At 38.4% G+C, this 27,436-nt stretch overlaps 1 protein-coding gene across 4 annotated transcripts in view; it reads left to right on the top strand.

The window, feature by feature from the left end:
- The window catches only part of hectd1 (HECT domain containing 1), a 91,386-nt gene that overhangs the window by 50,783 nt on the left and 13,167 nt on the right, over positions 1–27,436 (top strand). For 2 of the 4 annotated variants that reach the window (XM_072267274.1, XM_072267270.1), the window contains exons 13-31: positions 4,276–4,498; positions 7,644–7,907; positions 8,015–8,091; positions 11,676–11,810; positions 13,223–13,369; positions 13,455–13,549; positions 13,630–13,735; positions 14,175–14,309; positions 14,420–14,559; positions 14,948–15,271; positions 17,305–17,471; positions 18,389–18,565; positions 20,854–21,696; positions 23,052–23,273; positions 25,084–25,217; positions 25,408–25,564; positions 25,822–26,044; positions 26,764–26,821; positions 27,055–27,237. In XM_072267274.1, coding sequence (XP_072123375.1) covers positions 4,276–4,498; positions 7,644–7,907; positions 8,015–8,091; positions 11,676–11,810; positions 13,223–13,369; positions 13,455–13,549; positions 13,630–13,735; positions 14,175–14,309; positions 14,420–14,559; positions 14,948–15,271; positions 17,305–17,471; positions 18,389–18,565; positions 20,854–21,696; positions 23,052–23,273; positions 25,084–25,217; positions 25,408–25,564; positions 25,822–26,044; positions 26,764–26,821; positions 27,055–27,237 — 3,810 coding nt within the window. The remainder of the gene's footprint in view (positions 1–4,275; positions 4,499–7,643; positions 7,908–8,014; positions 8,092–11,675; positions 11,811–13,222; positions 13,370–13,454; positions 13,550–13,629; positions 13,736–14,174; positions 14,310–14,419; positions 14,560–14,947; positions 15,272–17,304; positions 17,472–18,388; positions 18,566–20,853; positions 21,697–23,051; positions 23,274–25,083; positions 25,218–25,407; positions 25,565–25,821; positions 26,045–26,763; positions 26,822–27,054; positions 27,238–27,436) is intronic. The other 2 variants (XM_072267275.1, XM_072267276.1) reach the window with 2 other exon arrangements.

Here is a 27,436-nt window from a genome sequence, read left to right as displayed (position 1 = left end):
GCCACCAGCTGGCCCCTAATGGCAGTATTTAGTAATCAAATGCTGTACAACAAATATTTCTCATTACGAAGATGGCACGAAGTTTAAAAAAAAAGAACTGGATTCACAGAGTACCTGTGTCCGCATTGGCCATCCCAAATTCCCAATTATAAGTCATTCCAGTTCTCCTTCACATTTCTGCACCTACCTATATTTCATGTCTTCACCACTGCCGGTTTCAGATCCAATGCAAACTAGAGCAACACCTGATTCTATATCTGTAGTAACCCTTAACTGTGGTTTCCTTTGGCTCATGCACACTCTCTTCAGGTCCTCCTATTTCTGTTGCCTTTCTGGTACTCATTGTATACTTTCTATCCCCCCAACCCTATCCTTACCACCGCGTCGACCTGCAAGTGAACCTTCAGGAAATCATGTACAAGGACTCTCCTTTGCATTTCTGATTTTGAATTTTCTCCACGTTTAGAAAATAGACATGCCATTATTCCTTCTGCCAAAGTGCAAGACCGTACATTTCCCTCCACTGCATTCTGCCACTTCTTTGCCCAATCTCCCAATCTATCCTGCAGACTCTCTGCTTCTTCAACACTACTTGCCTCTCCACTTATCTTTGTTATCATCTGCGAACTTGGCCACAAAGCCAAAAATTCTGTTATCAAAATCGTTGATGTATAATGTGAACAGAAGCATTCCCAATACCAACCTCTGCGGAACACCACTAGACACCAGCAGCCAACCAGAATAGACCACCTTTATTCTGACTCTTTGCCTCCTGCCGATCAGCTAATCTTCTATGTATGCTAGTATCTTTCCTGTATTACCATGGACTCTAACCTTGTTAAGCAGCCTCATGTGCAGCACCTTGTCAAGGCTTCCTGAAAATCCAAGTAAACAACAGCCATTGACTCTCCTTGGTCTATCCTGCCTGTTACTTACTCAAAGAATTCCAACAGATTTGTTATGTAAGATTTCTCCTTAAGGAATGCATGCTTACTCTAGCATGATAAAGCCTTCTTTATCATGCACCTCTAAGTACCCTGAAACCTCATTCTTAATAATGGATTCCAAAATCTTCCCGACCACTGAAGTCAGGCTAACTGGCCTATAATTTCCTTTTGTCTGTGGAGTGGCATTTGCAGTTTTCCTGTCCTCTGGAACCATTCCAGAATCTAGTGATACTTGAAAGATCATTACTAATGCCGCCACAGTCTTTTCAGATATGAACCCGGGAGTGTAGTCTATCTGGTCCTGTTGCGGCAGATCTACCTTCATACCTTTCAGCTCCATAAGCACCTTCTCATTAGTAAAGCAACTACATTCACATCTGCCCCTGACGCTCTGAAATTTCTGGCATACTGCTGGTATCTTCCACAGTGAAGGCTGATGCAAAATACTTATTAAAATTGTCTGCCATTTCTTTGTCCCCCATTACAACCTCTCCAGCATCATTTTGCAGCAGTCCAATCAATGCCCACTCTGGCCTCTCTTTTACTGTTTATATACCTGAAGAAAACTTTGGTTATCTTCTTTGATATTTTTGGCTAGCTTATTTTCATATTTCATCCTTTCTCTCCTTATGTTTTTTTTAGTTTCTTTCTGTTGGTTTTTAAAAGCTTTCCAATCCTCTAACTTCCCTCTGTTTTTGCTTTACCATATGCTCTTTCTTTTGCTTTTATGCTGCCTTTAACTTCTCTTGTCACACATGGTTGCCTCATCCACTTCTTAGAATACTTCTTCATCTTTGTGGTTCATCTACCCTGCACCTTCTGAATTGCTGCCAGAAACTTCAGCATTTGCTGTCATCCCTGATGGTGCCCCCATCCAACCAGCTTTGGCCAGCTGCTCTGTCATATATCTGTAATTCCTTTTACTCCGAAAATACTGATACATCTGACTTTTGCTTCTCTCTCTCAAACTGCAGGGTGAATGAGATCATATTCTGATCACTATCTCCCAAAGATTTCTCTACCTTAAGCGCCTTAATCAAAACTGGTTCATTACACAACACCCAATCCCGAATAGCTGATCCCCTAGTGGGCTCAACCACAAGCTGCTTTAAAAATTCATCTCATAGGCATTCTACAACTTCTCTCTCTTCGGATCCAGCACCAACTTGATTTTCCTAGTCTACCTTCATATTGAAAATCCCCCATGACTTTCGTAACATTACCCTTTTGACATGCGTTTTCTGTCTCCTGTTGTTATTTATATGTGACAACCTGGCTATTGTTGTATATAACTCCCATCAGGGTCTTTTTACCTTATTCTGTGTACTGCATGCATTCAAATATAACACCTTTAGTCCTATATTCATCACCCTTTTTGATTTTTGCCCTCCTGTTATACTTCAACTCATCCACTGACTGCAATTTTGCTCTATCATCTGCCTGCCCATCCTCACACTCTACACATTGTATCAAGATGTATACCAATGGTCCTGTCCTCAGTCATATCACTCCAATTTCCAGCCCCCTGCCAATTTTGTTTAAACGCTCCCAACAGCTCTAGTTAACCTGCCTACAACGATATTGGTCCCCCTCGGGTTCAGGTGTAACCTGTCCTTTTTGTTTAGGTCGTACCTTCCACAGAAGAGATCCTAATGATGAAGAAATCTGAAACCCGGCACCACTTTCTGGGCCATTCATTAGTCTGTACCATTATCCTTTTCCTGCCCTGACTAGCACCTGGCAAAGTAGTAACCCAGAGATGACTATCTTGGAAATCCTGTTCTTCAGCCTTTTCCCTATCTCCCTGTACTCACTGTGCAGGATGACTTCTCCCTTTCTACTTGTGTCATTGATGCTAGTTTTTCACCACGACCTGTGACTGCTGATCCTCCCTCTTGAGAAACTTCTGCAGCTGCTCTAAGACATCCTGGACCCTAGCACTTGGGAGGCAACACACAATTTTTGTTTCTCTTTTGTAGCCATAGAAACTCTTATCCGTCATCCCTAACTATCAAGTTTCCTATCACTACCACTCTGCCTGACTTCACCCTTCCCTGCTGAGCCTCAGAGCCTGCTACAGTGCCACTGGCCTGGCTGCTGCTGCTAAGCTCTGATAGGTCAAACCCCCAGCAGTATCCAAATAGGTTTACTAGTTGCGGAGGGGAATGGCCACAGCGGAAACCTGTACTGACTGCTTACTCCCCTTATTTCTCTTAGCTGTCACCCATCTACTATCTGAAACTTGCACTCTGGGTGTGACCACCTCAGTAAAAGACACGTATATGAAGCTTTCAGCCTCCTGGATGGTTGTGAGTGCATCCAGCTCCAGTTCCTTGACATTTGTCAGTCAGAAGCTGAAGTTGGGTGCACTTCCTGCAGACAGTAGTCATCAGGGAGTCTGTTAGGTACCCTGAAATCACATATCTCACAGGAGGAGCATTCCACTACCTTAACTACCAACCTGCCTACACTTTTTATGCTTCTAACTTCTCGGATTTAAGGTCTAATCTGTGCCTGCTGAGTTTAAACTTGACCACTCTTAACACTAGCCACATTAGGCCAAAGCCTGACCACTGACACAATGGCTGGCTCAATAATAGCCGCTTGGCATCAGCTTAAGGACACTTGAGCTGATGGCATTCTCCACAAGAGTCCAGTGATTCAGCGTTAAATTCTTGAGAGCTTGTACGAAGTGTAATTAATGTAAATACAGTAAATCATTTGTGAATGGGAGAACAACTGCTTATTGAAAGCTAAGTAAAATTTATTTGATTTAATTTAGTTTAAAAATTTGTGTGGATGGGAGGGTTTCATTTCACTTATTTAGTTATTTAGAGGTACAGCACATTAACAGGCCTGTCTGGCGCAATGAGCCTGCCCTGTTACACCCATGTGACTAATTAACCACTAACCCATACGGCTTTGGAATGTGGAAGGAAACCAGAGCACCTGGAGGAAACCCACATGGTCAGGGGAAGTGTACAAACTCCTTACTGACAATGGTGGGAATTGAGCCTAGGTCACTTGTGCTGTAATAGTGTTATGCTAATCACTACGCTATGATGCTGCCTCTAATTTTTATCTTTTAAAAAAAGATCCTAAGTAATTTCCAATATTCGAATGTCGAAAATGTCTCAAATTTCAGTGTGATTGTGTGTCTTATGAGTCATTTTGTCAGTTGCACCAGTCTTAGGGGCTTGGAGAAGCACTGAACCTTGCTGATAAGTTGGGATCTGGACTCCCAGTGAAAGTTTGGATCTGGTACCATAGTAAAAGAGGTCTCTGATCTCAGGGCAGGAGGTTTTAATTGTCTGTGTTTCCTGTTTAGGATGATGAGCCTCAAGAAGATGCTAAAGAAATTCAGCAGGGTAGGCCATACCATTGGAGGGATTGGTCTATCATTCGTGGAAGAGATTGTTTATACATCTGGAGTGATGCAGCAGCCTTAGAGTTGTCAAATGGGAGTAATGGATGGTTTCGATTCATTTTGGATGGGAAATTAGCTACAATGTATTCTAGTGGAAGCCCAGAAGGTGGCTCTGACAGTTCAGGTAATGTATACTTGTCCACTAAGTTAAAAATGTGCAGATGTCAAGATGACTCAATGTGCAGGTACATCATATGTAATGGTGCTGATCTATGTCTGTCAAGAAGGTGTAAACCAGACCTTGTTCCTCTTTTTGATTTCAGCATTGGGATGTATCTTAGCTTAGTTCAACAGAGTGTAGAATTAGAACGTAGAACAGTCCAGCACAGGAACAGGTCCTCCAGCCTACTATGTTGTGACGAATTAATTTAATTTAGTAATCAAATGCAAGGTAAAACAACTCCTTTTCACCTGTACAATGTCTATATCCTTCCATTTTCTGCACATTCATTCAGTTGATACTCTCTACTGAATTTGTTCTACCTCTACCTCTCTCAGTGCATCCCAAGTAACTACTCCATGTTTAAAAAATGCCTCCTTTATACGCACCCCCTCACCTTAAATGTATGCCCTTCAGAGTTACACGATTCAACCCTTGGTAAAAGATATTGACTATCTCTGGCTCTCATAAACTTGTGAACCTCTATCAGATTTCCCCCCAATCTCTGTTACTCCAGAGAAAACAACCCAAATTTGTCCAACCTCTCCTTACAGCACATGCTCCCTAATCCAGGCAGCAGCATCCTGGTAGCCTTTTCTGCACCCTCTCCAAAGCTTCAACATCCTTCTGATAATGGGGCAACTGCAACTGAATGACGTGCTCCAGATGCTGCTAGCTAGAGTTTTATAAAGCTGCAAGATAGCTTTCTGACTGTTGAACTTAGTTTCTTGACTAATAAAGACAAAAATGTCCTATGCCTTCATCTCCATCCTATCAACCCGTTTAGCCATTTTCAATGAGTTATGCACTTGAACCCTAAGATACCTTTGCCTATCAACACTGTTAAGGCTCTTGCCATTTACAGTGTCCTGTTTCTTTACATTTGATCTTAAAATTGTAACATTTCATGATTGGCTGAGTTAAACCCCATCTATTATTTCTTCCTTTAGATCTATATCCTGTTGTATCCTTTGGCAGACTTTTACACTGTCCACATCTCCAGTTTTTGTATTGTCTGTAAACCTACTAACCCATACATCTGCGTATTCATTAAAGCAACACACGCAAAATGCTGGAGCAACTCACTAGGCCAGGCAGCATCTATGGAAAGGAGTAACAGTTGACGTTTTGGGTTGAGACCCTTCATCAGGATGTTTTCATCTAGGTCATTTGTATATATCAAAAACAGCAGAAGTCCCAATAAGGATCCCTATGGAATACCACCAGTCACTGACTTCTCTGTCCCATCCACCACTACCCTCTGCCTTCAATGGACAAGCCAGCCCTGAATACAAACAGCCAATTCATTGAGGGTCCCATGCGTCTCAATCTTCTGGATGAGCCTCCTGTAAGGAGCCTTATCAAATGCCTTACTAAAATCTATGAAGCTCTACCTGCAGCCACAATCCTTGCTCATGGACTGTTAGTCACATTCTTGTCAGAGAGGAGGCTACGTAGCATCTACACCAGGACCAGCAGATTCAAAAACAGTTATCTTCCCCAAGTAGTAAGGCTGATCAACACCTGCACCCACTAACCCATTTCTCCACACCTCAACCACCACTACTTAATCATTCATCCTTACCTTTTGCAAGGAAGAATGGGCAAAAATCCCCCAAACAAGAATTGAAAGACTCTTAGCTGGCTACAAAAAGCGTTTACAAGCTGTGATACTTGCCAAAGGAGGTGTTACTAAGTACTGACAATGCAGGGTGCCCAAACTTTTGCTTTGGGCCCTTTTCCTTTTTTGATATTTTGAAACTGTAAAAGATGGAAATAAAAAAGTAATCTTGCTTAAAGTATTAAAGAAATGCGTCATCTTTAACTTTATGCCTCTTTTGGAAATTAGTTGATCTTTTACTCGCTTAGCTATTTGCAGTAACAGAAATTTTAACCGGGGTGCCCAAACTTTTGCATGCCACTGTGTGTGTGTATGTATATATACACAGTGTTTTTTAAGATTATTTTTGTGATCATTATCTTGCTTTTTTTTGTATCTGGAGTAACAATTATTTTGTTCTCCTTTACAAGTGTATACTGGAAATGACATTAAACAATGTTGAACATTGAATGGGTTACTTTTGTTACCTCCTTGAAAAACTCACTTAAGATTGTAAGGCTGACTTGCCCTGCACAAAGACATGCTCTCTGTCCCTAATTAGGCCATGGTTTTCCAACTGCTCATAAATCGTATTCATAAGCATCCTCTTCAGCAGCTTCCTCACCACTGAGGTGAAACTCATAGTAAGTTTTCAGGATTATCCCTATCTCCATTCTTGAGTAATGGAGTAACATTTATTATCAAAATACATATAAGTTACCATATGCTTCCTTGGGATTCATTTCCTTGCAAGCATTTTCTGGAAAAAATTACAATAGACTTTACTGTAAATTTATTCTAACCCATATGTACTCTAAGGCTTTCCTATCCATGAACCTGTCCAAATGACTTTTAAATGTTGTATTGTGGCTGCCTCTACCACTTTCACTGACAGCTTGTTCTACAGACCCATACCCTCCCCATGAAAAGCTTGCCTGCCTGCTTCCTATTAATTATTCCCTTCTCAATTTAAACCTGTGCTATCTAGTTTTTAGGCTCCCATATCTAGGAGAGTCCATCTTACCTGTGTTCTCGTGATTTTATAAGCCTCTGTAAAGACACCCTTTGCTTTGCAAATGAGCGGGCTTGTAAGGATGTGACACTTTCGTCCCATTTCCATGAAACAGTGCTTCAAGAGCTTTGATCAAGTAATGGAAGTATTTTAAATTAAAATGATTGATTAAAAAAAGAAATTGTTTTATGAGGCTGTAAGAAGTAAACTTGTGTGATATGTACTTTTGCATATTCCAGCCCAGAATGGCTTGTTTGTCCATTTTAAATGTACTGTTAGTGATGAACATATTTGTATGTTGGTTACATTTACAAGAAGAATGGTACAGAATAATAGTTCTCTTTAGTTGCTTGGTTTTTAAACTTGTATGGGTATTTCTATAAAAACATTCTGAGAATTTGATAGTATTGATAATATGTGTCATCAACAGTTGTTTGTTTGTAACTGAAATACGTTTCCAAGGGATATGTGAATTGTTTTTATCTATATATTGACAGAAAGCAGAAGTGAGTTCTTGGAAAAGTTGCAACGAGCTCGAAGTCAAGTCAAACCAGCAACCAGTAGCCAACCCATTCTCACTGCACCAGGGCCAACAAAGCTCACAGTAGGCAACTGGTCTCTCACTTGTTTGAAAGAAGGAGAAATTGCAATACACAATTCTGATGGTCAACAGGCCACTATATTGAAAGAAGATCTCCCTGGATTTGTGTTTGAGTCAAATCGTGGGACAAAACATTCATTTACTGCAGAGACATCACTCGGTAAACTCAGAAGTATTGTTTATTGTAGCAACGTTTGTTCCTGTGTTCACAAAATCTTTTTCTTGAAGGAAGAATATTTTTGTTTGAATTAGTTTCTTGCTTTGCAGGATCAGAATTTGTTGCTGGCTGGACTGGCAAAAGAGGAAGAAAGTTGAAATCAAAGCTGGAGAAAACGAAACAAAAGGTGAGTGTCATCTTAAGAAATTAAATGTATTTTATGGCTAAATGGATTATATCTACATGTTAGGAACATCAAAGATGCTAATAGTTTTTAATCAGTATTTAGTTTCTTGATGTTAACTCTTGGAGAATGAAGCTAATTTATAGAGGCAAAAATCCAGATGATTGAGAAGTGAGCAGTGTAGCACTTTATGCATGGTGTGAGCTTATGCAGCTCTGCTTAGAGTTATGCTCATATTTAAAGAAGTTTGTGGTTGACACCATGATCAAGAATTTTTCAGAGAGCAGTGAGGAGTGCATTATTTTCAGTTAAACTCTGTTTTTCTTCCTTTTGAATGAAGTTAGAGGCATAGCTAAGAAAAAAATCAAAATGTTTTAGATTGGTATTTTATCAGTCTTATCTGTGAATCTGACCATACCTATTCCAAAATATTTTTATTAATGCACCTACTCAATAATCAGAAGTTTCTGTTTTGGAGGCTCGATGAGGTGATTTTCCAAAATATTTTCTCCTGAATTTAAAATCTCAGCATTAAGTAGCTAAACTTTTCTTCACAAACAGAAGAAAATCTGCAGATGCTGGAAATCCAAGCAACACACACAAAATGTTGGAGGGGCTGCTGTTGAGTTAAGAAATGGCAAGGGTAAAGGACCCTAATGGCAGTTGTATACAGGTCTCCAAACAGCAGTCAGGATGTGGATTGCAAATTACAGCAGGAGATAGAAAAGGCGTGTCAGAAGGGCAATGTCATGATAATTGTTGGGGATTTTAACATGAAAGTGGATTGGGAAAACCAGGCCAGTACTGGACCTCGAGAGAGAATTTGTAGAATGTCTAAGGGATGGCTTTTTAGAACAGCTTGTTGTTGAGCTGGATTGGGTATTGTGCAATGAACCGGAGGTGATAAGAGAGCTTGAGGTTAAGGAACCCTTGGGTAACAGTGATCACAATATGATTGAGTCCACGTTGAAATTTGAGAAGGAGAAACTAAATTCCAATGTGTTTGTATTTCAGTTGAATAAAGGAAATTACAAAGGCAAGGGAGATGAACTGGCCAAGGTTGACTGGAAAGAGACACTAGCAGGAAGAACAGCAGAGCAGCAATAGCTGAAGTTACTGCGAAAAATGAAGGAAGTGAAAGACAGATATATTCCAAATAAGAAATTTTTGAATGGAAGAAGGACACTACCTTGGCTGACAAGTGAAGTCAGAGCCAAAGTAAAAAGCAAAAGAGAGAGCATACAAGGAAGCCAAAGCTAGTGGGAAATCAGAGGATTGGGAAGCTTTTAAAAACTTGCAGAAGGAAACTAAGAAGGTCATTAGGAAGGAAAAGATAAATTATGAAAGGAAGCTGGCAACTAATAACAAAGAAGATGCTAAAAGCTTTTTTAAGTATATAAAGGGTAAAGGAAGGTTGAGAGTAGATATAGGACCAATAGAAAATGACGCTGGAGATATTGTAATCAAGAGTGTCAGGGAAGTGAAGTATGTACAGTGAAAATTACGACTGAGAAGGTGTTCAGGAAGCTTAGTGGTCTGAGGGTGGATAAATCTCCTGGACCTGATGGAATGCACCTTTGGGTTCTGTAGGAAGTAGCTGGAGACATTACGGAGACATTAACTGTGATTCAAGAATCGATAGATTCTGGCATTGTACCGGATGACTGGAAAATTGCAGATGTTACTCCACTATTTAAGAAGGGTGGGAGGCAGCAGAAAGGAAACTGTAGACCCATTAGCCTGACATCAGTGGTTGGGAAGTTGGAATCGATTGTTAGGGATGAGATTACGGAGTACCTGGAGGCACATGACAAGATAGGCCAAAGCCAGCATGATTTCCTGAAAGGAAAATCCTGCTTGTCTAACCTACTGCAATTTTTTGAGAAAATTACAAACAGAGTAGTCAAAGGAGATGCAGTAGATGTGATGTACTTGGATTTTCAGAAAGCCTTTAACGAGGTGCCACACATGAAGTTGCTTAGCAAGTTAAGAGCCCATGGAATTACAGGGGAGTTACTAACATGGGTGGAGCATTGGCTGATTGACAAAGAAACAGAGAGTGGGAATAAAGGGATCCTATTCTGGTTGGCTGCCGGTTATCAGTGGAGTTCCAGAGGGGTTGGGACCGCTGCTTTTATGATGTATGTCAGTGATTTAGACTATGGGATTAATGAATTTGTGGCTAAATTTGCTGATGATACAAAGATAGGTGGAGGAGCGGGTAGTGTTGAGGAAACAGAGAGACTTAGATAGTTTAGGAGAATGGGCAAAGAAGTGGCAATTGAAATACAATGCTGGAAAGTGTATGGTCATACACTTTGGTGGAAGAAATAAATGGGCAGACTATTATTTAGATGGGGAGAGAATTCGAAATGCAGAGATGCAAAGGGACTAGGGAGTCCTTGTGCAGGATACCCGAAAGCTTAACCTCCATGTTGGGTTGGTGGTGAAGATGGCGAATGCAATGTTGGCATTCATTTCTAGAGGTATAGAATATAAGAGCAGTGATGTGATGTTGAGGCTCTACAAAGCAGTTGGGAGACCACACTTGGAAAATCATGTGCAGTTTTGGCTCCTTATTTTAGAAACGATATACTGACACTGAAGAGGGTTCAGAGAAGATTCACAAGAATGATTCCAGGAATGAAAGGGTTACTGTATGAGGAACATCTGGCAGCTCTTGGGCTGTATTCCCTGGAGTTCAGGAGAATGAGGGGGGATCTCAGAGGAACAATCCGAATGTTAAAAGGCCTGAATAGATTAGATATGGCAAAGTTATTTCCTATGGTAGAGGAGTCTAGGACAAGAGGGCATGACTTCAAGATTGAAGATGACCACTTAGAATAGAGATGTGGAGAAATTACTTCAGTCAGAGGGTGGTAAATCTGTGGAATTTGTTGCCATGAGTGGCTGTGGAGGCCAAGTCATTGGGTGCATTTGAGGCAGAGATGGATAGGTTCTTGATTAGCCAGGGTATCAAAGGGGATGGGGAGAAGATCAGAGGACTGGGGATGACTAGAAGAATTGGATCGGCCCTTGATTGAATGGCAGAGCTGGCTCAATGGGCCAAATGTCCTACTTCTGCTCCTATATCTTATGGTCTTATGGTCTTAACTCAGCCGGCCAGGCAGCACCTATGGAAAAGAATATAGTCGACGTTTTGGGCCAACACCGTTCAGCAAGGCACCGCTGAATAGTATCTCCTGAAAGGTGTAGGCCTGAAACATTGACTGTACTCTTTTCCACAGATGCTGCCTGGCCTGCTGAATTCTTTCAGTATTTTGTGTGTGTTGCCTAAACTTTTCTTCCTGTGGTTTTAACTTCCTGCAACTATTTCTGATTTCTTAGGTAATCAATCTAATTGTATTTAGGAAGGTCTCATTTCCAATTGAGTAGTGAAGTGCACAGTCCTGTCAGAGTAATAATTCCATTTCATTTCAGTTGGTGAACCTAGAGTAGATCCAGCAAAAATGAGGGTCTAGAACCCAGCTGGCTCAAAAATTATTGCAGCTTTGCACTTAATAATTGTGATGAAGATATGCAGACCAGAGAACCACTATCACCTTCTTGAATACTTTTATTTTCAGGTGCGAACCATGGCCAGAGACTTGTACGATGATCATTTTAAGGCCGTGGAAAGTATGCCTCGAGGAGTGGTAGTCACACTGCGAAATATTGCAACACAGCTTGAGTCTGCTTGGGAACTTCATGCAAACAGACAGGTAGATTTAGTTAACACTTGGGTATCTATGATGTAGCTGATTGAGGAGCAAAATTCCCTGGGAAAAGGAGGTGTGATGGCAGGTTTTGAGCAATATGAGTACCATTGGAACCTGAATTTGATCACTCAGGCTTTTCCACCTCCAAACCATGCTGCTGTTTTCTTTCTCTGAAGCACTGGGACATTCTCGTAGATAAAGAAAGCATGTTGAATGTGAGAATGACCACTCATCACAAGAGGTCAACTGATATGCAGCAACAGATTAATGAGTTTCTGTGTGAGAATTCAAGTGAAAGTCTGCAAGGGTGTCTGTGTAGTTGTATTTGAAAATAGACTTGCACTGTCTTTCATCCGCATATTGTAGGCAGCTAAGCACTTCAACGTAGTGAAGATGAGATTTTTGTAAATTGTGTATTTGGGAAGTGGAGCTTAACCATATGTCTGAACTGTACCTTGACCGATCAACTTCCTCCACAACTTTGCTGTGGCTTTCCTGGCAAACTGTTGTATAGTTAGGAGACCATGAGACATGGGAGCAGAATTAGGCCATTCGACCTGTCTAGTCTGCTCTGCAGACACAGTAACTGTTAAACAAAAAAAATACACTCTGGAAATACTCAACAGGTAAGGCCGCAAATATGAATTGAGAACTGGAGCTAATGATTTGGTTTAGAGACCCTTCATCAGAGCTCAGCTGGAACTCAATTGTGCGGTAACTGATGACTTAGACCATAAGACATAGGAGCAGAATTAGGCCATTCAGCCCATTGAGTCTACTCTGCCATTCCATCATGGCTGATCCCAGATCCCACTCAACCCCATACACCTGCCTTCTTGCCATATCCTTTGATGCCCTGACCGATCAGAAAACCATCAACTTCCTCCACAACTTGGCTGTGGCTATCCTGGCAAACTGTTGTATAACTCTGCAGGTGCATGTACTGTCTTCATTAACAAGTTTGTTAACTCCATTTTTCATCTCTCATACTGTACATGGCCTTACCTGCTGAGTATTTCCAGTGTTTTCTGTTTTTGTTCAACGATGTTTAATTAGTGCAGCAAGTCTGCCCCCCCCCATCTATTTATCAATAACCATTGGCAAATGCTTTTGAAATTTCTAACAATCTGAAAAATTATTTCAGCTTGAACACTCAAAGTCTGCTTACTTTTCATCAGAATAATGAACACAAAATAATCTGCAGATGCTGTGAACTTTTGTTGGTTTCATCAGAATGATGCCTGTCTTTGATCATTAAAAATAGTTTCACAAAATGAAAAAATTAAACCTTGAATGAATTAATACTTGAGATGCTATTTACTAACTTGAAATAATTTAGCCAAGATTGCTAATTGGAAGTTTAAATTGTTACATTGCATCCTTAATATTTTAAAAGGTGCTGCTTTATGTTGCAGGGTGTAGATGGGGAGGCTACATGGAGAGATTTAATGAAAACTGCTTTGGAGAACTTGATTGTGTTACTGAAGGATGAAAACACAATTTCACCTTATGAGATGTGCAGCAGTGGCCTGGTACAGGCACTTCTTACTGTTCTCAATAATGTGAGTATGTTGTTGCAAAATAATTTTTGTTTTTTTTTGACCTGTATTGTTTGCAGTTATTAACAAGTATTCCTCTGATATCTAGAATGTGGACTTAGAAGTGAAACAAGATTGTAGTCAACTAATTGAACGAATAAATGTCTTCAAAACTGCATTCAGTGAAAATGAAGATGAGGAAAGGTGACTGGTGTTATCATACATTTATCAGTATTTGTTAACATTTTAAGCTTTTTTTAAACAAAATACATATTTTTTCATAGTCGCCCAGCTGTCGCCCTTGTTCGAAAGCTGATAGCAGTGCTGGAATCAATTGAGAGGCTTCCTCTTCATCTGTATGATAGCCCTGGCTCTTCATATAATTTGCAGGTATGAAAGCTAATGGTTGATGCTTAGTTTGATTTTCTTTTCCTGCAGTTCTGAATTTGTTTTAATTGTTTGATCGATGAAGCATTTTATGGCTATCTATTGGAGTGTATAATTTTACTCAGGGATATTCAGCTCTGTTTGCAAGTGTGTAAATTGAGTCCTTTGGTTTAGGACATGGTTCCTAATGTAAAGTGGATTGGAGAAAGATGCAGTGAAGGCATAGTAGAGACATGGTTTATGGTCATTTAATAGTTGTAAATTCCCCAATTCTACTTATCAGCACTTTCCGTTGTCTTACACCTCAGACTCTAGTTGATTATTGTTGTAGCAAATGCTGCATTTTAAATAAAAGTTAACACCAACATGTTGCAACTTACTGGGAAATTCCAATGAAAATTCTACCGGTCTACTTACAGATTTTTTTTTTCCTCCTTTCAAGATACTTACAAGAAGACTAAGATTTAGATTAGAACGAGCCCCTGGGGAGACAGCTTTGATAGACAGAACTGGGAGAATGCTCAAGATGGAACCTTTGGCCACCGTTGAATCCTTGGAGCAGTATCTTCTTAAAATGGTAAACAATGTGATGTGTTTTCAAAAATCCAGCGTCTTGAAGTTCATAACTATATTGAAGAATAAGTAACATTTGAATCTATGCCAAATTTTGCTTTTTTTTTGTTTCAGGTGGCAAAACAGTGGTATGACTTTGACAGATCAACTTTTGTATTTGTGCGTAAATTACGTGAAGGACAAACGTTCATTTTCAGACATCAGCATAATTTTGATGAAAATGGGATAATATACTGGATTGGGACAAATGCAAAGTACGAATAAAAACTACTATTTTAAAATTGGATAAGTTGCATAAAAGTTTTGGGAAGTACCAATGTTTAACCAGTGCGACTTTTGTATGCAGTAATCAATCCTGACTTGCTTTTCTTGGAGCTCCTTGAGGCCGTGCATGAGGGAATAAAGTTAACTCACAGCAAAGTTTAAGAATCTTTTAAAATTGATATTTACAACTGATCCCTCAGTGAATAGACTGCTGCCTTTCATACTTTATAATTTGAAGTAATTGCTCTGTGGTGAATGTAGTACATTTATCTTTTGAGTCTGACTTCTCAATGAAACTAATAGTCTTTCTGTTACACAGCTATAATTTTGGCATAATTGTACTCATTAAACATTGTTATATTCAATACTGCATTGCAGAACAGCATATGAGTGGGTGAATCCTGCAGCTTATGGCTTGGTGGTTGTGACATCTTCAGAGGGTAGGAATTTGCCATATGGACGATTGGAAGACATTTTGAGTCGTGACAGCTCAGCACTTAATTGCCACACAAATGATGATAAGAATGCTTGGTTTGCCATTGACCTTGGGCTATGGGTGATCCCTTCAGCCTACACACTGCGACATGCACGTGGTTATGGTCGATCTGCTCTGAGGAATTGGGTTTTTCAAGTGTCCAAAGATGGACAAAACTGGACAACACTATACACCCATGTGGATGACTGCAGCTTGAATGAGCCAGGGTGAGTCATCAAGATTAGGATCGGGATGCATCTAATCTATATCAATATATAACTAATATACAGTGTGAGATTTGTATTTATCAGGTGTTCTGGAATGACATTAAACTGCAGGAAAGATAAGTTAGCTCAACTTTAACTATTGCTGTTTACAATTCAATGCTAACTGTAATGTAATCTATCTTTTATTTTGCTGTTACATATCTACCTTGCCGCTTTTGAGCATTGAATTTACCTCAATCAATATTTCTGCTGGTGTACCTTACAACTTCTCCACCCTCCTGTTTTACGAGAAAAGTTTCTAAATTTCTTGCATTCAGACTTCTGTTTATGGAGCACTGCTGCAGAATCAGAATCATTATTTACATTTCTACTTTGATAATTTCAAGCACAATGTTTTAACTACTTTCCTCTTGTGACCCTATTAATATTTCAAGATGTATTTTTAGCTTGTTTCAGCTTAATGTCTTAGTGAATTTGCACTCTATTGTTTTGATTTTTTTATATGTTAAAACTTAACACCTGAGCTTAAAAAGATTTTGTAAATTTACTGCTGCACCTTGACTATATTGTGCGTGTTTTACAGTAATACTAAAATTTTATTTACTCTTTATTATCCATATACTTGCAAATATTGCCTTTTGAATCATGTGAATGTGAACCTGGGATTTAATTGTTCTTTTGTATACAGACAATCCCCTGTACTATGGGGCCGGGGGCGGGGGAGGGGGGTTGGTTTGTATTCCTAGAAGACTGTCTTTATCACAATTTACCAGGATGCAAGGCCATGTCACATGCATGTGCATCAAGAAATGCCAACTGAAAAAGCATAAATTCTGTTAATTTTTCCCTATTTTGCCCTGCATTTGAAAATTTTAGGTAGTGATTTGTGAATTCTGTAATACTGTTTTTTTTTACCATTTTCTTTGATCAGGATTATTTATTGAGCCTGGTAGTGTCTGCTAATTGGTTCACTACTTTGCCAACCCTGGATCAAATTCATAGATAAATGCATTCAGCAGAAGGATCTGATTTTTACAATAGAAAATACTTATACAATACTGTATCAACTTGTTCATCCCTGGGTTAGTTGTCTTATTCTATGTCTCTCTCATCATAAGGACTGATTATTCCAGCTTCCATCTGCTTTTCTGCCTCAGCGTAGCAGTTCCTCAATTTCTCATCCATACTTTGTTTTACCTTGAGTTTCAGCAATTAATTTGCAGTCTTGGCTGGTTTCAATTTCTAAACGTAACTCGTCAAATTTCTAGTGTCCTAACTTTTCCTTGCCTAATTGAACTGTTCATCCGGTCCTTGCTAAACTTTGTTGAATGCAATTCCAGTCACACGACTAATTTAAAAATACAGTTGGTTTGAATCTTTTCATATTTTTTACTTCCTTGTCTTTGAAACCTCTTTCTGTCCTTCAGCTGTTGCAGCCCTATTCTATACATCCTTTCAAATCATAGCTAGCAGATCTGCCTGTGCACAGTGGAGTTTTTTTTTCCCTTAAATGCTAATTTATCTTTCTTAACTGCGAACCCAACTTCAGCAACTACCATCTTTAAAGCTCTCAAATCTTAACACTAATTTGATAATACTTTCAGTCATGTCTGTAGATGTATCCTTAGCCTTGTATGTTTTATGTCTCTTTTTGTTTTTGTGAGGCATTAACAAAATGAAGTTTGGCTTATTTAAATCAAGTTTAACTCTGTTTGAAATTTCAGTAAAATGGAAAATGTCATGCAAACCATTCTTTCCAAGGTTAATGTGTCACTGTTGAGTTCCAGCATGAAATTAAAGCATATTCATTTTCTCAAGTGTCTGCTTTCTAATTTAAAAGCTTTTTTAAAATATTCCCTTAATTTGAGAATAGCCTTAGTTTTGACATATTGTTGAATGACTGGAGAATTTGCATTATACATCTAGACTAAAATGTGATTGAAAGATTTTGCAAGGAATATTTGTCACGTTGTTTCAGCTGGATGAGTAAACCTCAAGATAACTTCTATTTGAATGTATGACAATTTTTTTAGATCCACAGCAACCTGGCCCCTTGATCTTCCAAAGGATGAGAAGCAGGGTTGGCGACATATTCGGATTAAACAAATGGGTAAAAATGCAAGTGGACAGACACACTACCTTTCCCTGTCTGGTTTTGAATTATATGGGACAGTGTCCGGTGTGTGTGAAGATCAGCTTGGTAAGAAAATAGTTTTAGTTTAAACATTAAAATTTAAAAATGAATTCAAATTTTGACTGTATAAATCAAAGTATTGAGTACAGGAGTTGGGATTTTATGTTGAAGTTGTATAAGATGTTGTTGGACCAAATTTGAAGTACTGTGCGCAGTCTGGTCTCCTACCTACAGGAATGATATCAATAAGATTGTAAGAGGACAGAGAAAATTTACAAGGATGTTGCCAGGACTTGCAGATCTGAATTATAGGGAAAGGTTAATTAGTTTAGAACTTTATCAAATCTCCTTTCATTCTGCTGTGCTGTAGGGAATAGAAGTGTTCAAAATTATGAGGGTTTTATTGAAGTAGGCACCGAGCCTGTGTGAAACTAAAACATGAGGTCATAGGTTAAGGGTGAAAAGTGAGATATATAAGAGAAACTTCTTCCCTTAGAGGGTGCTACTGTGGAATGAGCTGCCAAAGGAAGTAGTTAATGTGGGTTCGATTTCAACATATAAGAGAATTTAGATAAGTCCATGGACGGGTGCAATATGGAGGGCAGGCCAGGTGTGGGTTAATGGGACAAGGCAGAATAAAAGTTTGTTATGGACTAGATAGGCTGAAATACTGTGCTGTAGTACCCTGTGACTCTTCTGGATTACTTTTACTAAATTAATACAGGTATAGTTTGACAGCTTATATTTTCTAATTCACTTAATAAAGCTGGCACTCAGCAAAATCACTGGTTGATTTTGATCCTAAAGATATGAGAGTTATTTATTGGTTAAAAATACTTTTACTCTTAAAAGATTGCATTCCAACTCTTGTACAAAATTGAGAGAATATTTATTTTCTGTTGTTAATTGAATGCTACTTTTTCTCTTTCTCTCTGTGTCTCCAAAGGAGGAGTACTGTGATTTTAATGTTGTTTTCTAAATAGGTAAAGCAGCTAAAGAAGCAGAAGCCAACTTAAGGAGGCAGAGGCGCCTGGTGCGTTCTCAGGTTTTGAAGTATATGGTGCCAGGTGCACGTGTAGTTAGAGGCATTGATTGGAAATGGCGAGATCAGGATGGCAATCCACCAGGCGAGGGCACTATCACAGGAGAACTGCATAATGGTAAACCAGTAAGATTTGTTTTTATCTTTGCAGCACTAAATTTGGTTTTAAAAAAGTGTCCTAACTAGTGTCAGATGGATTCTAATTGAAGACATTGGTTTGTCATTTTTGGTATTATTGTCATATGGTTAAAACAAGAACTAGGTTTATGTAAAAATGTAAATGCAAGATTCTTTGGATGAATTTAGTCTATTCAAGCAATAGATTTCATGACCTCGTTTGTACTTGAACTGATATTAATTGTTACATTATTCATTGACACCTCAGTTAATAATAGTCTTATTGATATATAATGGTGGAATCTGAGATCATTGTATAAGAATCATGAGTGCATTGCAATATATAAGAAAAAATGTGTATAATTTTTAAGTGACTTATTGCTTTTGCTGATTCAATGGAAACTGTAAAAGTTTAGATACAGCTTTAATTATTGTACGTCTCCAATAATACATACCAGCTGAGAACAAATTTCCTCTGTGGGATATTCCAACCTTTAAATAATATAAACAGAAGCTCTGGTGAAAGTGAGCATTTCAGTTAAGGAAGCCAGTTAATGTTTCAGTTCGATGTCTGTAATTTGAACTGAAAAGCCATTGACCTGAAACATTAACTTAGTTTCCTTCTCCACAGAACCTGCCTAATCTGCAGAATATTTCCAAATTTTTATGTTTTATTTCAGTTTTTTTTAATATCTGCAGTTCATTGTTCTTACTTACTGGCATTATTACTTTTTCATTGCTCCACTTTCCACTGACCACCTCTTCTGGCTTGTTTATTCATTAGAAGCTTTTTAACTGAATTTTTTTGAGGTTGTCAGTTTGATGACAGAATTTCCAATGTCATACAACTGTTCTTTTTTCCCTCAGTTTTGTTACTGTTAGAAATGTATAGCTCCCTATTCTGGCATCTAAATTCTTTCTCAGAGAGAAAGTATTGATGGTGATTAAGGTTTCTATTTTGCTAAATGTGGTTGGGATGAATCGAAAGAACAATGAAGGTGATGAAAATGAACCATGACTGGATAAGTATAAGAAAGGAAAGAATAAGAACATGTTTCAAGAAGAGTTTTAAGATACAAAGACCCTAATTATAATTTTCAAAAAGTTGGGAAATCTGTTTCTGTACTTTATGCTGTGTTTATGAAAAAGCTTTCTTAAAATTAATATTCAGTTCATGCATCTGAAGTTTGTGTGTGTGCTATTTTGATCAATCAGAAGAAACCTTATCTGGCAGGTTATAATTGACTAACTTCATTGAAATTTTTGACTAAATCATAAGTGTGCATTGTCAAAAGATTTTTCTGAAGAACTGTTTGGAAAATCAAGGGATATATAATCATGGTTACAGGGTAGCACAGTAAGCGATATGAGAGAGTGATTAGTTTGTTCAGGAATAGGAATAAAGAACTCAGATACATTGTGAAAGTGTCTCAGCTCTAGCACATGACTGTACTTCAACACTAGTCTCAGAAGGACAAACTAGCCATTCTGTGGTCTATCTGAAAAGATTGCTAAATGTTGCTGAAATAGAGGTAGCTCTGTGTTATAGCCTGAAGTTCAATATGAATTGAATGAACACTGCTTTAACCTGCTTTATAGCCAGTGAGGAACGGTTTTAATGTGCACTTGTTGAGTTAAAAATAACAGATTTTACTGTTTATCAGCTGTGATGTTATAGTCACAATGTGTGTTCCATTATTGTCTCAAAATATCAAAATCTTTATAATTTATTTAATTAAAGTATAATTCAGCAGTATAACTGCATCACTAGGCAGATGGACTAACTATGCATAAAAGATCGATTTTCTGCCAGATGTTAGACTTTTCTATGTGGCTTTTGGCTTGGCATTTGCAAAGCATTTCTATCTCTCTGTTCCTCAGTTTTCCTCCTCACATTACCTCACTGGGACCAGACTGCAATTTTCTGCCAATTCCAATTTGCATATTAAACATCAGCAATCTTCTCTATAATCTGTTAAATGGTAAATCATTGTTGCATAAATGCTCAGAACATTTAGCTTCCCTTATGCTGAATGAGGCCTCCTGTTCTGAATATAATAATATGCCATTGGTAAAGAAATCTTACAATTTATCTTGACATCATACAAAAGGAAGTAAATGTGGTTAACGACTAAAAATGCAAATTATCTTGGAAATTACGTGACTATTTCAAATAAAGTATTAGACTGCTTGTTCAATGCAGAAGTCTGGTCCCACCAGGTGAAGCTGCTGTCCAAATTGCTGCTGTCTGCTTTCTGCTGGGTCTGATAAACTCCTGTCCCTTTCCAGGCTGGATTGATGTCACCTGGGATGCTGGTGGCTCTAACTCTTACCGTATGGGCGCAGAAGGAAAGTTTGACCTCAAGCTTGCACCAGGGTACGACCCTGATTCAGCGCCATCACCCAAACCTGTTTCATCCACTGTTTCAGGCACAGCGCAGGCATGGAGCAGCTTGGTGAAAAACAACTGCCCAGACAAGATGGCGGCCACTGCACCGGGCTCCTCCAGTCGAAAAGGAAGCAGCAGTTCTGTGTGTAGCGTGGCTAGTAGCAGCGATATAAGCTTGAGTTCATCTAAAATGGAACGCAGATCTGAAAGCATGTTGGAACAGACTACTGTTACTGGTACAGACAGTCATGAACCCATTGTTGTCCTTTCTGCTTCGGATATTTTGCCCCAAGGAGGAGCAGGATCAACTTCTAGTGCCAGTACCAGCACATTAACTGCAGACACAGCAAGTGAAAATGCTGACAGGAAGTCTGGTCCTGAGGTTTCAATACGTAATTCTGGAGAATCAGGGGCAATATCAATGGGTATTGTTAGCGTGAGCTCTCCTGACGTGAGTTCAGTAGCTGAGTCATCAAACAAGGAAGCAGCATCGCAACGACCTCTGAGCTCTTCAGCAAGTAACAGACTTTCAGTAAGCTCCCTGTTGGCTGCTGGCGCACCCATGAGTTCAAGTGCCAGTGTACCCAACCTATCTTCAAGGGAAGCCTCCAGTCTAATGGAATCCTTTGTGCGACGAGTTGCAAATATTGCACGCACCAATGCCACAAACAACATGAACTTAAGCCGCAGTAGCAGTGATAACAACACTAATACATTGGGACGAAATGTAATGAGTACTGCAAGTAAGTTTATTTTTTAATATGTACATTGATGTAGAAATCCATGATGACTTTCTTGCAGTATGCTGCCAAAAGTTGCATTGAGAAACTTCTCTTCTTTTCTCTCTATCATAAAGAGTTCTGCCAATTGAGATTTTTTCATTGATCCACAAGTTGAAGCTAGTATCCTTCTAAATTTCCAATGGGTCATCTGATTAGAAGTTCAGGCTTAAGTCATTGTTTTCAGAGCTCTTGGAAATGGGGCCAATTTCTTAAATGGGTTCATAGGTGGCACAGTGATGCAATTAGTATTTTGCAATTTGGTTCCAGTGAAGAACATTCAATTCTGACCTCTCATTTTGTGTGTGTGTGTGTGTGTGTGTGTATGTGTATGTGTGTATGCAGTTTGCATGTTCTCCCTGTTCTTGCGTGGCTTTGTCCAGAAGACTATCTTCCTCCATCCCAAAGGTATGGGAGTTGGTAGATTTTTTCGACTGTGGTAAGTTTTCTTGCTGTGTAGATCATGGTAAAATATTCGAGTATTAGGGAGTGAGGGGAACCTGAAAGGAATGTGGGAGAATGAAAGTTGATAGAGAATAGGATTAGTGCAAATGAGAGCTTGATGATTCATGCATACACGCTTGGAGTATTGTAGACCCTGTTGCAGTGCTGTTTGAATCTAGTACTCTCTTTTCCAATTTCTTCCTTGTATTCATTCTCCTGTTTAAAACACAATTTGTAAAGGTTTTTAGTGAGATGTGGTGCCAGCATCAAGAAAAGGGTGCATTTGACTTTCATGAGGGCTTTCTTTTTTACAGTTCCTTTCTTTGAGTTTGCCTTTTAACACCAAGCAACGACATGAAGGATGTAAAATTAATAAATTGGAACTAATTAAGAAAAAGCACTGAATATCTGTATCTTTATATTGTTGCTTATTCCTTACATATTGGCTGAACTTTGATTTGTTAGAAGGCATGGAATTTAAGCAATTTACTTTTATCTTGATTTCCTGCACGTTATAAACATATCTTCAATTCATTTTTTAGCAATATTGATCTTTTATTTAACACACACAAAATGCTGGTGGAACGCAGCAGGCCAGGCAGCATCTATAGGAAGAGGTACAGTCAACGTTTCAGGCCGAGACCTTTCCTTTAGTTAGTCCTGACGAAGGGTCTCGGCCCAAAGCTCATCCTATAGGTGCTGCCTGGCCTGCTGCGTTCCACCAGCATTTTTATGTGTGTTGCTTGAATTTCCAGCATATGCAGATTTCCTTGTGTTTGCGTTGATCTTTTATTTGTTTGATTTGTCTGATTTTTATTGATAGTATTTTTGTGAGATGAGATTAATCCAGCATTTTGCTTCCTTGAATTTTACAGCATCTCCTCTCATGGGTGCCCAGAGTTTCCCAAATCTTACAACTACTGGTACCACATCAACTGTCACCATGTCTACTTCCAGTGTCACCAGCAGTAACAATGTAGCCACAGCAACCACAGGTTTATCTGTTGGTCAGACACTCAGTAATACTTTAACAACAAGCCTGACATCCACTTCCAGTGAAAGTGATACTGGTCAAGAAGCAGAATTTTCTTTATATGGTAAGTTATTGACTATGACTGAGAAAATGAATTGTCATATATTCGATGTTGATTTTATTTAAAATGATTCATAATGATTTTTTTCAATCTTTGTATTTGTGCAAGGAGTATCTTCAAAATAATTTTAAATTATGTATTTTATTGATTGTCCCATAAATACAAATATTGCAACATATGAGGCACATTTCTCATGTCTGACCAGGCCACCCTTCCTTTGATACTGCCACTGTCACACCTGCCAGAATGTGTTTGTGATTTAATTAGATCATCCTTCCCTGACCACAGTAGCTGAAAGTGCCTACTTTTAAGTTAAAACTCCATTAATTGCAGCTTCCCCTTTCATCCAGCACAATTTTGCAGTCCCTTCTCTTGTCTGAGAAACAGGATTTTAAGCTCTTTCTCCATGTTAGAATGGTATGGAGATGGTTGCAGTGAACCAGATGTCAAATATTGAATTTAAAATATTGCTATATTTACAAATGAGTGCGCTCATTGCCTTTTCCATTCAGAGGTGCATTAAAAAACTGGGAACTGTTCTTATACGTATATGTTTAGGAAGTACAACTGACCAGTCTAGAATTTAAAGGACTTAGGAGGCTTCTGTGTTTACTTATTGGTTCTTCGTAAACAAAAATGTGTGTATGGTGATGCTGTATATCTAATTGAATTTGTGCCGAGGTGAGGGATTTTCAGGCGGAGTAATTTGGTGAAAGCCTTGGGATGTCTGTAACTATCCATTTACCTTTCTCAATATTCTTGGTCTTCCTTTGTTTTGTTTTAAACTTTCTCATGGTTGATGACACCTGTGACTTCCGGGTAGTTCATCAAAACATGGGAAGGTCTTCTGAAGTTGTATTATTTCAGCACTTGGTTCTCGAAACAAGGTAAAACATAAATGTACTTGACCATCTAAATTAAATCTGTATCAGTGCTTCTGAACATTGGTAAGGTTCACCAGGACTACACATTTGTTTTTAATTGGCTATTTTAGAACCCCCTGGAATACTTGAGCAAAAGAGACATCTGAAATCTATGAATAACCCTTGATTATTCAGTGGTTTCCTCTTCCAGTTTTGTGTAAATGTATGTTTTGGTTTATAAAGTGCAAATTATTTCAAGTTAGCATTTTTCTCAAACAGCTGGGAAATAATGTAATTGCACTGTAGCAATTTGCCAATGCAACTTGTCAACACTTCCAAAGCTGACATATCCACTGCCAAGAAGTACATGCAAGGAGACACATCTTGTTGTGAATTGCTTTTTGTCTCTTGGACAAAATCCTGGCATTTCCTACCCCTCAGCTCTAGGAGCACTTTCACCACACAAGTTGCAGAGATTCAAAAGTAATAGTACTCGACTACCTGGTGAATAATGCAGGCCTTGCCAGCGAGTGAATAAATTTGTTTATATATAAACCTTAAATCTAAATTATACAATGGATTAGAATGAACATTTTTTTTACTACAGCTAGCAAACTTTTATGTGCTGGAAAATAAACTGCAATTCTTACTGTTGGTCATATTCCCATGTCTTATTTCTGGTTTTGATAGCATTGTGAATGTGATTTTTCCAGGAGTGCTGTGTTCCTTCACTCTTATCACATGCTTATCTGCCACTTTTGAGGGTGTATAACTCAATAAGTAAGACGTGTTTTATAAATTGGTTAAAAATATATTGCTTTACAGAATCATTGCTGAATTATTTTGTAATTATTGTGCAGATTGAAATTATTTTCTCTACATACCTATAGAATTAATTTTCAACTGTTTGTAGACCATCACAAGCTAATGATCCTTTTTATATGGTACAGATTTCCTGGATAGTTGTCGTGCTAGTACATTACTGGCTGAACTTGAAGATGACGAAGATTTGCCTGAACCAGATGAGGAAGATGATGAAAATGAAGATGACAATCAAGAAGATCAAGAATATGAAGAAGTAATGGTATGTTATTCTGCTAAATTGTAAAATGAGTGTCTTTTATTTTTTGTAGTTTGATCATGTTAAGAGCTGAAATATTTTTCAGCTTATTGAGGTCAGATTAATTGTGTTTGCTAGGGTTATTTTGTTCTGTTAAGTTTATAGTTTATTACACTTGTAATAAAATTGCTTTGATTTTGACTTTGGAATACAGGAAGAAGAGGAATATGAAACAAAAGGAGGGCGTCGTAGAACATGGGATGATGATTTTGTTCTGAAAAGGCAGTTCTCTGCCTTGGTACCTGCTTTTGATCCACGCCCTGGTCGTACAAATGTACAGCAAACAACTGACCTTGAGATCCCGCCCCCAGGTACATTTATTTTTTTGAAAAGAATTTAAAAAGCTGGAATCTGAAGATCATTTCACCTGTTGAGATATTTTTCCTTCTGTCCTATGGCCTTATTTGCATAAACAAAATTATGATACTTGAGATCTTGCTATGAAAACAAAGATCACATATTGGTTTTACTGTAACAAGCAAACAGTATGCTGATTTTTTTGCGTATGATTTCTGGTTGTGATTTTAACAGAAACTTCATGACTTTCATTTGGGGAAAAATTTTACAGGAACACCTCAGTCAGAGTTGCTGGAAGAAGTGGAATGTGCTGCTTCACCAAGATTGGCGCTGACTCTTAAAGTAGCAGGGTTGGGAACATCTCGTGAAGTGGAATTGCCACTCTCAAACTACAGAGCAACCATTTTCTACTACGTGCAGAAACTCTTGCAGCTTTCCTGCAATGGAAATATAAAATCTGATAAACTTAGGCGCATTTGGGAGCCAACATACACGTACGTCAATGTTTCTTCAATTGCTTAATTAGATATGTCAAAACTATTAATTATTAGTTTATGTAAAAGATGTTATTTCCTCTTGAATATATATTGATGAACTTTAATTAACCTGATGTTTTTTATATCTGATGCTGATTGTCTGACTGTTTTAAACACAAAATTGCAGGTGAAGATGATTAGCTAGAACAGTAGGCACCACCAGATGGCCACCATATTATTAGGAAAGATGTAATTGCATTGGCATGAATACAGAAGAGATGGACTATGATCTCGCCAGATCTAGGAGTGTTGAGCTCTGGGAAGAATTGGAAAGACTAGCTTTGTTTCTTTTGCAACTGATGAGACCACAGGTGGACCTGACTGATGGGCATTGATGGAGTAATTATAAAGGATCTTTTTTCTGTAGCAGAAGGTCAAAAATAAAACAGGGTGTATGGATTAAAATTAATTGATAGAAGGATCAGAGGGGAGATGAATTTTATTCTGAATGTGGTTGAGATCTAGAGTTCATAACATAATAAAATGATTGAGGCAGAAGCCAGCATGTTTTAGAAGTGATGTGAAAAGCTGATTTGCAGGAATGTTGAGCTTGTGCTGGAAAGTAACGTTTGATTTAGTGCTTTTTATGTGTAGCACAGTTTTAATAGCCCAAATAACTCTTCGTATGTAGTAGAGTTTGTGAATCTATGATGAATATGCTTGTGTGATTATTCCAGGATTATGTACAGAGAGATGAAAGATTCTGATAGAGAGAGAGGAGAAAATGGAAAATTGGTAAGTAGTGTTTCTATTTATTTGCAGTATTGTCAGTAGAATGTTTTGCTGCTAAGAATAACAGACTAAACTATTACATACGTTTATTGTTTTAAATTTAACTAACATTATTTTGACAAACCTTTTTTTAAAACCTGGGAAGCATGAATTAATAGTTCATATGTTTGAATGCATGTACTACCTGTAAAACTTCACAATCAGGAAAGACCAACCTTTGGTTCTTCCTGTTGTAGGGCTGCTGGTCTGTAGAGCATGTGGAACAATACCTTGGCACTGATGAATTACCAAAGAATGACTTGATAACCTACCTACAGAAGAATGCAGATTCAGCTTTCCTGCGGCACTGGAAATTAACCGGCACTAATAAAAGTATTAGGAAAAATAGAAATTGTTCTCAGCTCATTGCTGCATACAAGGTATATTACTGTGCAACGTATTTCTTGTGGATAATGTTTGTCTGCATCTGTATTAGCAAAAACAATGCTTGGATTATAATGAACACTTGCAGTTAGCTTAATGTAAGTGTGCAGCTAAGTACATTTATGTGGTGATATGAAGTATTTCTATACCTTCATAATATGATAGATTTTATGCTGGTTTTAACTTGCAAGGTTT

The sequence above is a fragment of the Mobula birostris genome, chromosome 1, assembly GCF_030028105.1.
Source record: "Mobula birostris isolate sMobBir1 chromosome 1, sMobBir1.hap1, whole genome shotgun sequence".
Classification (NCBI taxonomy): Eukaryota; Metazoa; Chordata; class Chondrichthyes; order Myliobatiformes; family Myliobatidae; genus Mobula; species Mobula birostris.
The sequence above is the reverse complement of the archived record's forward strand: the minus strand, read 5'-3'. Positions and strand labels throughout refer to the sequence as shown.